Raw genomic sequence first — 12,507 nt, forward strand, 5'->3', positions numbered from 1 at the left:
TTCATCTGAAGTTGTGAAACTCTAACACAGAGGTAATCAAATAAATTCCTGATGTAACAGATCCATAGTCAGTACCATTAGTGCAAGAAAAAAGTTGAATAAATGGTCAGAAACCCCTTAATTTAAAGAATGATTGTTGGCACAACATTGTACAAAGCAATCTTCTAATAGGGGTGAGCCTGATTTATGTCATAAAAGTGGGATATATTTCACATTTTTAACCTTCAGAATTGTGAGATATTACTGTTAGGAACAGAGTACATGTAAAATCAAAGAGCCAACTGGTTTGTGTATTTAAAAGAGGTTCACTAGGAACATGAGAAATACACTTCCGTGTTGTGTTTCCATGAACATCATGCCTACAAGTGTAGCATTGGTAATGGATATGGTTTCCCTATTAAAATTCACTCTGATTGAGGAAATATAATCCACCTTAGTGCCTCACTGAAAGGCTGCTCCAATTCCAGGGTGACAATTTGAATATCACTTAATCATTATTCAGTCTTAGAATGAACATAAATATTATGTTAAATAGATAGGTGGGTAAATATTCTCAAAGCAGATCATTTACCCATTTAATTTATCCATCGAGAACATGTTCTCAAATCATGTGATCTAATTATCACTTTAATCACAGCCTTTCAAGCGTTCGTCTTTGTAGATTGCATAGTTATGAAATGGTATCATTCAGACCACAAAGATGTCATTCATTCCATCATCCCTGTGATGCCTCTTTGAAACAGCAAGCTATTCCTGTCCCTCTGCTATTTCCCCACAGCACAGATCTTTTTTCTGCCTTAAGATTATATCGAATTTCTTTTTCGAAGTTACAACTGAACTTGTTTTGCAGGAAGTATAATTATAACTATTTGCTGTATAAAATGTAAAACAAAACCTGGCACTTTTCTCTTTATTTAAATCTAGGAGTCTGCCCTCAACACTCTCAACAGTCTTTTTCGAACCTCCAACATATTTAATCCTTAAAATTATAACTTGGTTATATCAATGTGTAAATGCTATGGATCTTGGAATTTTGATTCAGGATTGATCTACCTGTAAATCACATCCTGTGGAGAAAGCCTCTGGGTCCATAAAATTCTAAGAAAACAAACTACCAATTATAAAATATAATTCCAATAGCAAGGCTGGGACTGCAAATGACATTGTGGCTGAAAGTCCTTCACCCTGCTTAAATGACTGTAATATATGAAACTGAATTGCAGTTTGAATCATAGAATCCTATAACACAGAGCCCATCAAGTCCACACTGAGCATCAGCTACCCATTTACATTAACTCTACACTCATCCCATTTTATTCTACCCACATTCCCATCAACTCTCCCCAGATACCACCACTTACAATTTTAAAGTGGCCAATTAATCTACCAAGCTATATTTTATTGAGTACTCATAGATAATGGACACAGTTGCAATGAGAACTTAGAAACTCCGTACAATTATCATTTGAGGTTAAAAAGAAACCCAGGTCACTGAGGCTCTGAAATTTGTTCTTTGTTTCTTTTTTCATTGATAGTTTTTTTCTCCACCCTTCTTCATTCAATACAACTTAAAATGTTTAATTTTCAACTTTTCCTGGATATCTTATGACAGTTATTAATGTTGCTCTGTTCACAGATACTGCATGACCCATTGAATGGTTCCAGCACTTTATGTTTTCTCGCACCTAAAATTCAAGATACTTCATAGGGGACAACTTTGATACCAAGCCACATATTAGGACAGGTAACTAGAAACTTGGCCAAAGGGTTAAGGTTCAAGAAAGGGAATCTGGAATGGAATTTCTTATCATATGGACTAGGCAGCTAATTCAAGAGTAAAGAGAGTTGTCTTGAGCCCTCGGTGGAGAACTCTGAGGCTTACAATACTTGAGGCAGAAGATCAAGAGCAAGGGAGTATTTGAAAACAAAGTTAAGAGTTTTAATATTGTGGAAATGTGAGATCAGGATCAGGGATAGGACAGGAAGCACAGGAACGATAAACAAATAGGATCTGGTACAACTGAGTTACAAGTTTCATTTTGGGAGGAATTGACATTCACATGGAATATAAACCAAATTCCCCTTCCATGGTGACAGATTCCAGACCGTTCATATCGGACGAAGTTTATTTTATACCCACTGACACCAGCAGCTGTTTTCGTCAGTTTCCATTCTGGATCGTGTTTCAGATTCTCTGTGCCCTTCAAAGAATAGCCAATAAGACTGCCAAATGCCAGACTGCAACCGTTAAATTCAGAACTGCACTCTTTCAAAATGAAGAACATTCTTTTAGTTTACATTCTCATTTCCTGCCTGTTTTTCACAGGTAAGTTATGCTTTATTATTACTGAAGGAAGTTTATTGTGCTAATAGAAATCTCTTTTGGCTTGAGTTAACAGTTTCCTTTGACCCTATCCTGGCTGGAGCTATTGTGATGTGTGTCTTCAAATTGAACATTTTCTTTCAACATGAAGAGAATTGAATTTCTATCGAAATGTTTGAAACTATAAGTTTTCTTTAAAAACAATAGTCCTAAAGCTTAGGTGTAAGTTCTTTTAACTTTAGTTTCTGTTAAAAATTAGATCTTTTTGGAGAACTAAAGAAGCTTAAGCTCTGTTGTTCACTTATAGTTATAAGACTTTCTACTGTTGTCCATTTTGGTTGATTGGAGGACTACTACTGCAACCCTCAGTGTTCTGGCTATCATAACACTACATCCATATTTAGTCGTCACTGTTCACAAGTCAGCAATAACCAACACTAAAGCTGAGTTTTCTCGTTGACTCTTAGTAATTTCTGATATTCTACAATGGACAACTGCACATTTTATAAATTAGTTCAGAGTGATAGGAAGCAGCTTCCCGACAACAGGCAGTTGCCAACAAGATACTGAAGTTTGATGATACAGAAACAGGTGGTAACGTAAGCTGTGATGAGATTAAGAAAAGCAGGTGTATAGACAGCAAAAAAAAACAAACACGCTGCTGGAGGAACTCAGCAGGCCGAGAAGCATCTGTAGTGGCAGAGGGGTGGTCAATGTTTTGAGTTGAGATTCTACATGAACATAAGATCCAAAATGTTGACCATCTCTTTGCCTCCACAGATGCTACCTGACCCACTGAATTGCCCCAGTAGTTTGTTTTCTTGCTCCAGATTTCAGCATTCAACTGGATCCTTACCCAGCTCTTGACCTAGTTCGCCATAACACCTCTGTATTACATGATGGATGACATCTTACTCCGGAATTCATTCCTTGACACAAAATATACTTTCCTTAGAATGGGTCCATTCTACAGGTCAAGTACTTAAATACTTTGTACTGCTGTTAAATATTATTGCTGGCTGTTCAACAATGTAACTCATGCAGCTGAGGATAATGCAGCTCAGATTGGAAATCAATGGTTAGCAAAGTTCACTGAAGAGAAAGTATTTGAAGACAATGAAATCTACCCTCTGAATGAGGGACCTCTGGAAGACAACAGGAAAATGGGAGTAGAAATAGGCCACCAGGCCATCCAAGCCTGCCCCACTATTTCATACTATCATGGCTAATCTATGCTGTCCTTAAATTCTCTCCTATACCATTTCTCCAAATAATTTATTCATTGATCTATGAAATATTTCTCTACCTTACCTTTAAATACTTATAATGATGCTGTTTCGATCATCTGCTGGGGCAGACAATTCCAGAATTTAACTCCCTCTACGAGAAGGAATTTCAACATACCACCATTTTAAATGATTTGCTCCTTGTCTTGTAGCTATATCCCTTGTTCAAGACTCTCCCACTAGTGAAAACATCCCCATATCAATCCTGGAAAGCCCTCTTAGGATATTATATTTTTGATTATGTCATCCCTCGTTCTTCTAGACTCCAAAGAATTATATTCAAAACCATTTGGTAGGACAACCCTCTCATCTCATGGATTAGCCTGGTGAATGCTATTTGTACTGCCTCCAATGTACTATTTCATTTTTTGTGTAAGGGGATCAAAACTCTGGAGACTATTCAGATGAGGCTTCACTAACAACCAATACAATTGCAATAAAATCTCCCTATTTTTAAACTCCAACCCTCATGCAAGTTGCCATTTGCCTTCTTAACTTCTTGTTGGACCTCCCTTCTAGCTTTATCTGATTCATGCACCAGAACACCTAGGTTCTATACTAGGTTCTGTACTAAGTTGGCCAGGTGCTTCACAGAACCATCATGTGTGATTCCATCCCAGGAGATGCACAAGCATGAACAGTGGAGGAAACAGAGTCTAATTTCTGGAGCCATATGATTTGACCACCATTCCTGCTTCACACTCTTGAAAATGATTGAATTTCTTGGCATCTTTAATATTCTGCTGTTAAATTGGAAATGCTTCACTTTAAGCCTACAAGTGATACTATCTACAGATCTCAGGCCAATCAAAGTTTATTTTCTTCAGTCATGTCAATCAAAGGTTAATGCATGATGAAGGAAACTTCATGAGAGGGGTATTCAACCTTAACTGACAGAAAGACTGAAAAAACTCAAAACCCAACAAGTATTTGGCTCTCTTCTTTTTAAGCACAATTATCACTTTTTAAATTGAAAACTGGAGCATCCTGACATCTGTATTGATTTTAGTTAATGAGGTAATTTCTCTATGTGTTCCCAATGTTTGACATTCTTTCTCCTTTGTTCTGTAGGATGTTTTAGTCTGAACGATGAGGAGAGGCTGATTAATGACCTTTTAGTTGTCAACAAGTATGACAAAAATATACGGCCAGTCCGACATAAGGATGAAGTGGTGAATATTGCCCTGAGTTTAACGCTCTCCAATCTTGTTTCACTGGTAAGTCATTTAGTTATTAAGTGACCATTCAAATGTATGCAAATTGCCAATTCAGAGAAAGTATTTGCAATTCTACCTTTCACTGACTCCACATAAACAATAATTTCAATGTCAAATGGAATTACTTAACTCTATAACTATAATTTAATTTCTGTCTATTGGATTCTGAATACTGTATACCAAAATATACTTAAATTAACTTACTATTTTTGAAGCTGTATAATAGAGGATCTGGCTAAAGAAATCCTCTGAAGAGCTCCAAAACTTTTGAAAGAGCACTTTGATTATCTGTTGTCGTCTTCCTGTACTTACAGTGCAATGCGGTTATGATTGACAGTGCTATCAACTCAGCCAGTTCTGTCCTGCTACAGCATCTAAGTAGTCCAAATCACTGTCTACTGCAGCTCTGTCACGATGATCTTTCTGCACTCACTAAAAAAAGCAGGAAAGTTACTGATGACCTAGCAGTGAAAGACAATGTTTCACAAAGGTTTTGATTTATCAGCAATATTGATCAGTGTTAATGTTATGTAAATGTAAAGGTGCTGATGGTTCCACATGGTGAATGGAACATTTCTCATTGTTGTAATCAGAATGTTAATTGGAAGCATGGTATGTAAAGACTTAACACACACAAAATGCTGGAGGAACTCAGCAGGCCAGACGGCATCTATGGAAAAGAGTACAGTCGACATTTCGGGCCAAAACATTGGCAGGACCTCTGAGTGGATGTTGGTGGAATTGGTGGATGTTGTGTACTTAGATTTTCAGAACGCCTTTGACAAGGTGCCACACATGTGGCTGCTTAACAAGTTAAGAGCTTATGGCGTTATAGGAAAGATATTAGCTTAGATGGAGCATTGACTGATTGGTAGGAGGGAAAGAGTGGGAGTAAAGGGAGCCTTTTCTGGTTGGTTACTGGTGACTTAGTGTTCCACGGGGATCTGTGTTGGGACCAATTCTCTTTATGTTACAGAATTCTCCAATAATTTGGATGATGGAATAGATGGCTTTGTGCCCAAGTTTGTGGATGATACAAAGATAGGTGGAGGGACAGGTAGTTTTGAGAAAACAGAGAGGCTGCAAAAGGGCTTAGACAGATTAGAAGAATGGGCAGAGAAGTGGCAGATGGAATACAGTGTTGGGAAGTGTATGGTCATGCACTGTACCTTCTTCCTGATGGCAGCAGTGAGAAGAGAGCATGTCCTGCGTGGTGGGGTTCCCTAATGACTGATGTTGCCTTCCTGTGACAGTGTTTCATGTAGATGTGCTCAGTGGAGGGGAGTGCTTTACCCATGATGGACTGGGCCACATCCACTACTTTCTGTAGGTTACTCCATTCAAGAGCATTAGTGTTTCCATATCAGTCTGTGATGCAGCCAGTCAATATACTCTCCACTACACATCTATAGAATTCTGTCAAAGTTTTAGATGTCATGCCAAATCTTTGTAAGCTCCTAAAGAAGTAGAGGCCCTGCCGTGCTTTCTTCATAATTGCACTTGCATGCTGGGCTCAGGACAGAGCTTCTGAAATAATAACACCAAGGAATTTAAAGTTGCTGACCCTCTCCACCTCTGATCCTCTGACGAGGACTGGCTCATGGATCTCCAGTGACCACTGTGTGTATGTTATCATTGTCAGTCACACTCATTTTCCTTTTGGTTATGTATTCCGACAGGCAATGAGGTATTCATTGTCCAGCCATAATTCTAACCATTGAATGCACACAAAGTATGCAAACCGACAAGAAACTGCACTGAGGTCTATAAAGAAATGACTGTGTGCAATTCACAAAATACATCAGATATATAAAGGCATCCGTTAGTCTTGCGAGACTTCACTCTCCAGGGCACAGGCCTAGGCAAGTTTGTAAGGAAGACCAGCAATTGCCCATACTGCAAGTCTCCCCTCTCCACAACACCAATATTGTCCAAGGGAAGGGCATTAGGACCCATACAGCTTGCCACCAGTGTCATCGCAGAGCAATGTGTGATTAATTGCCTTGCTCAAGGACACAACACGTTCCCTCGGCTGGGGCTCAAACTCACGACCTTCAGGTTGGTAGTCCAATGCCTTAACCACTTAGCCACGTGCCCACACATCAGATATATAGCTCTTAGCAAATAAGTATAAGATCATTGTACATGCCTGAGTATATTGCTACTATGTATATTGTTTTTGTCATGTTGAGACACAGTAGCATAACAATTAGTGTAATGCTATACAGCGCCAACTATCCGGGTTCAATTCCTGCTGCTGTCTGTAAGGAGTTTGTATGTTCTCTCTCTGAGGTAATGTTACAGCAATATAAGACCTTAGTTAGACCCCACTTGGAGTGCTGTGTTCAGTTCTGGTCACCTCACTGCAGGAAGGATGTGGATACTATAGAAAGAGTGCAGAGGAGATTTACAAGGATGTTGCCTGGATTGGAAAGCCTGCCTAATGAGAATAGGTTGAGTGAACTTGGCCTTTTCTCCTTGGAGCGATGGAGGATGAGAGGTGACCTGATAGAGATGTATATGATGATGAGAGGCATTGATCATGTGGATAGCCAGAGGCTTTTTCCCAGGGTTGAAATGGCTAACACATGGGGGCATAGTTTTAAGGTGCTTGGAAGTAGGTACAAGGGGGATGTCAGAGGTAAATTTTTCACACAGAGTGGTGGGTGCGTGGAATGCACTGCCAGTGGTGGTGGTAGAGGCAGATACAATAGGGTCTTTTAAGAGACTCTCAGATAGGTACATGGAGCTTACAAAAATAGAGTGCTATGCTGTAGGGAAACTCTAGGCAGTTTCTAGAATAGGTTACATGGTCAGCACAACATTGTGGGCCGAAGGGCCTGAAATGTGCTATAGATTTTCTATGTTATTATGACCGTGTGGGTTTCCCCTCCCATTCCTATGGTATATTGATTAGTAAGGGTTAGTAACTTGTGGACGTGCTGTGTTGGTTCCAAAACATAAGTTGGTAACACTTGTCGGCTCCTTTCAGCACATATTTGGACTGTGTTGGTCATTGACCTAAATGACATATTTCACTATATGTTTCAATGTGCATCTGATAAATAAAACTAATCTTTAATGTTTATCTTCTAATGTAATACTATACCTTCAATTCCTTATAGAAAGAAAGTGATGAGACCCTTACTTCAAATGTATGGATTGACCACGTAAGTAAAGGAACCTACATTGTTTCATATAACTAAATTGTGTTTTCATCATGCAAACAAGACCATAAGACATAGGAACAGAATTAGGCCATTCGGCCCATTGAATCTGGTTCCCCCATTCCATCATGGCTGAATTATTATCCCTCTCCACTAACTACCCATCGACCCATCCTCCCCCTCACCTGGTTTCACCTGTCACCTGCAGCTTGTACTCCATTCCCTGTTCCCCACATTCTTATTCTGGGTTCTGCCCCCTTCCTTTCCAGTCCTGAAGAAGAGTTACAGCCTGAAACGTGGGCTGTTTATTCCCCTCCATAGATACTGTCTGACTTGCTGAGTTCCTCCAACATTTTGTGTGTGTTGCTCAAGATTTCCAGCATCTACAGGATCTCTTGTGTTCAGGAAAAGTATTTATATGACATTGATGAATTTGACATTGAGCCCTAAGCATCACAGCATGCCTGGTGGAAGATGAGGTGTGTTCCTCAATCTGGAATTGCGTTTCATTGGAACAGTGCAAGAGACTAAAGGGAGCAATAAGACGTGGCAATGGACCGGAGAAATAAAATGCCAGGCAACTAGAAGCTCAGCTCACCCTTGTGGACTGAACAAAAGGTTTTCTGCAATGTGTTCACCAAACCTCCATTTAAATGCTACCAGTGTAGAGAAGACCCTACCATGCCCACTTTTTTTTTTACCAAAACTGCTTAAGTTTCCCAACACTTCTGGGTTTTATTTCAGAAATTTACATGTAACCCCCCACCGGGCTCGTATGCAGCCTTGGCTCATTAGCTAAACAGCCATGGGATTCAGCGGTGAGAAGGCCACCGTTATAAGCAATATACATCTAGGGTCAGTATGATTTGGCTTTTAACCAAACAGGAACACCATATTAAAGAAACCCCAGTTTGAGTGAATACTATGTAAATACTGCCCTTACACAATTATTGGTCGGCAAGAAATTACAGATCATACACCGCATAAAATAATAAAGAAAGCGTATTTTCAAATGTCAGCTTTATCGAAAGAGAAAAGAAAAAATAATAAAAGGGTCCATTACAGTTAAACCAGTCCAAGTGTGCACATAAAGTTGGAGCTCACCCTGGTGATGTCTTTTGATTCACACGCTGGAGCCACGGTCTGCGTGAAAGCACACACCACATTCTAAACTTCATGCACAATCCATCTCGAACAAATGGGCTCTCGCTTGGGAGTATTGGTCCTTCGTCCTTACAGCCATTCATCTGCACAAGCACCGTGCATTGGGTCTCTCCTTCCAACGGCATGCTGTGGCATCTTCCCTCCCTCCACTCCCGCCAACAAACAACCCCAAGCCAGACTACTGTCCTACAAAGAAGCTCTCTCCACCCCGCTCTCTAGAACTTTCCCCTAATTCCGCCATCCTGATTGGCTGACACAACGTTCCTAAGTTGTGCAGCAGGGGATCTTATTTCTAGCCGAAACCAAAACATTCTACCAGCAGGACATACTGCTTCTTAACCAGGCCATACACAACATTGACTATAGAGATGGGAATGCTTGAAGAAATACCTCAAGCAAAGTTACTGATTCAATAATGTTGAGAGTACCTAAAATAAATCAAAAGTCATTGTAGCAATTCAAAAACCCAATGAAATTTTATTAGCGACTTGTTTATGTTGGTATGTAAATAATGTTTGAGATCTGAATCCTTTTATCTAATTCTCCATTCACTTGGTGACTAGTTTTTCTGCTGCTTGATGTAGGCATGGTATGATTATCGACTGACCTGGAATACATCAGAATACAGTGAAATTAACATTCTTCGACTCCCCCCTGGCTTGTTATGGATACCGGATATTGTCCTGGAAAACAAGTAGGAAAACTTATTTCTTCAAAGCCTGCCTTTTTGAATGAAGAAGCTTTTGTTTACTGCAAAAGGCAGAACTTTGTTCATATTGCAACATTTCTTGGGACCTCCATGATCTTTAAATTAATAGGCATTTACAAATTCTGCAAGCATAATGACTTAAGTTCTCTATTAATTGGCTTCCTCGGATATGAAATGATGGAATTTTGGTCTGTTGTGGTGCCACATATCACTTAATTTTTCCATAGGTACACTGGTTGTTCCAGCTGAGAGCCCCAATCTCAGACAGTGACATGCCCAAGGTGATAGAACCCTCTAGACACACTTAAATTTCAAGTATAAGGTGCCCCATAAAAGCTATAAAGCTTAACATACTGCTATCAGATGGATGTAAATGACCCTGTGCGATTCATTTTTGTCTTGAAAAAAGCTGCTCTCAGCCACTACCACAGCCAATTTGAGACTAAACGCAAATTTAAGGATAAGCTCATATTCTGCATGGGTTACCTGCTAAATAAATATTGAAATCTTCAACTCCAGTAACTGCTCCCCACCCCCATTGCTCCCCCATCCCTCCTGATCTACTGTCCCCCATCACCATTCCCCTTTCCCTACCTCCCCTTTTCTATCTGTCCATCACTCACACACTCCTCTTCCTGGTTTCCCTCACCTACTACTCCCCTCCCCACCATCCTCTCCTATTAGATTGCATCATTTTCAGTTCTTCCATGTATCACCTCACAGTTCCTAGCACCATTCCAACTCTTCCCTCCCTCATCTGCCCATTGACAGCTCCCAAACCTGGGTCCATCTGCCAACTCTTGTTCCACTCCTTCCCGTCCACTTTCTTAAACCAGCTATGTCCCTTCAATCCTTCAGTCCAGATGAAGGGTCTCAACCCAAAATGCCAACTGTCCATTTCCTTCCACAGATGCCACCTGACCCACTGAGCTCCTCCATCGTTTTGTATATTGTTCCACAGTTCAGTATCTGTAGTCTCTTGTGTCTCCATTTTACTTTGCATCTAATCACATGGCAAATATTTGAGGTTAACAATAATTTCAGTTGCCTGTCACTAAAATCCATTATCTTGTGAGTAGAGACAATAAAGAAATATAAATATGAACCTGCAAACGTGTGTGGAATATCTATTAAAGGTTTGCTAAAGCGTTAGCTTTGTTTATTTAATCTCTCCTTTGCCTTACTCACCAGCAACGATGGGCAATACAATGTGGCTTTTTTTTGCAATGTGCTGGTCCACCCAGATGGATTGGTTACATGGCTTCCCCCTGCGATATTCAGGAGCTCCTGTTCCATCAATGTCCTTTATTTTCCATTTGACTGGCAGAACTGCTCCTTAAAATTCACGTAAGTACAAGTCACTTTATTTGCTCCAGGAAAGTCTTGTTTCTATCTTCTGAAATTGGAAAGCAGTGGGTGTGTTTTCTTGCCAGTGTTGCATATTACCCTGATGGGAAATGCAATTAATTTTCATGGTTATGTCACATTAGCATGCAGAAATTGCATGGCTAATAGCAGTGATCAGGATGGAAAGAAAATCCAAAGATGTAGTGGACACAATGTTGACTACCCCTTTCTCTTTGGTGGGACTGTCTGAACTAATATAGATTGATTCCTGGTCCCAGGCTAACTGCCTCTGCCTTTGGGTTACATGCCTGGCCAGCCCTGTTCTTGGAGAACCCCATCAGCAGCTGAACATAGTGGAACTCTCCACTGCATACACAGTTTCATTGTAGCTTCAGTTGACGAATTGTCAAAACTTCCCTCAGTAGTTTTGAAAAGCTTCCATAAAGTAAACAGGGCTAACTGGGAGGACTACTCATATATGTGTGCACTCACCAAAAAGAGCCCATGATCCCCTCCCTTCACACCTTTTAGTTATCACCTTAGAGCAGATTGTGCACAATATCTGAAACACTATTAATTTTAATGATGATTGTAGACCAGATATAGGTGGTAAAGGAACTTTGTTGTAAAGTTACTTGTTGTTTTACTTTATCTAATATCTTTAATCATTTTTAGTATTTTGTGGTTTCAATTTAATTTTTGATAACATTTGTTTTTTTTTAATCAGTGATTTCAATCTTTGAATGACAGAGACATTAAACTTAATTATGGGATTGTGACTTTTACAGCTGGTAAACCATTGCCCCTGCTTTGCTGACTGTCAATGCTGTTGGTTGGGTTGATCCTAACAATGCCATTGACTGGCCTAACACAGCTCAGACCAAGCAGCCTCACAATGTAGTTGGAGACCCGATGACTTATCCTTGCAAATTCAGTCATTGATACGTGCAGACACTGATGCCAGTGGGGGAGGTTCTGTTATGGTCTATGTGTCACTAGTGTGAATCGTTGCAGTAATAAAAATTCAGCGTTTGAACTTTAGTACCTTTTTTTTTCTTTTTCTATGAAAGCTCTTTGAATTATAATGCAGAGGAAATAAATTTGGAGCTAACAACAGAAGTTGCAGATGGCAAGGAGTATCCTATTGAATGGATTATTATTGATCCCGAAGCTTTCACAGGTAACACATTATTAACGCCAGTGCTGTTTACCAGAGCATAATATTTACTAATAATTTAATTTATACATGTATTAATTAATGATAAAATATATCATCCTTTACTCTGGTACCACT

The 12,507-nt window shown here is 39.7% G+C and overlaps 1 protein-coding gene across 2 annotated transcripts in view; it reads left to right on the plus strand.

The window, feature by feature from the left end:
• Positions 1-2,219: 2,219 nt before the first annotated feature.
• The window catches only part of LOC134344763 (acetylcholine receptor subunit delta-like), a 28,928-nt gene continuing 18,640 nt past the window's right edge, over positions 2,220-12,507 (plus strand). For both annotated transcript variants that reach the window (XM_063044849.1, XM_063044850.1), the window contains exons 1-6: positions 2,220-2,326; positions 4,681-4,826; positions 7,952-7,996; positions 9,742-9,851; positions 11,058-11,213; positions 12,284-12,393. In XM_063044849.1, the coding sequence (XP_062900919.1) occupies positions 2,275-2,326; positions 4,681-4,826; positions 7,952-7,996; positions 9,742-9,851; positions 11,058-11,213; positions 12,284-12,393 (619 nt within the window). In that variant the 5' untranslated portion in view covers positions 2,220-2,274. The remainder of the gene's footprint in view (positions 2,327-4,680; positions 4,827-7,951; positions 7,997-9,741; positions 9,852-11,057; positions 11,214-12,283; positions 12,394-12,507) is intronic.

The sequence above is a fragment of the Mobula hypostoma genome, chromosome 4 (assembly GCF_963921235.1).
Source record: "Mobula hypostoma chromosome 4, sMobHyp1.1, whole genome shotgun sequence".
In the NCBI taxonomy this organism is placed as follows: Eukaryota; Metazoa; Chordata; class Chondrichthyes; order Myliobatiformes; family Myliobatidae; genus Mobula; species Mobula hypostoma.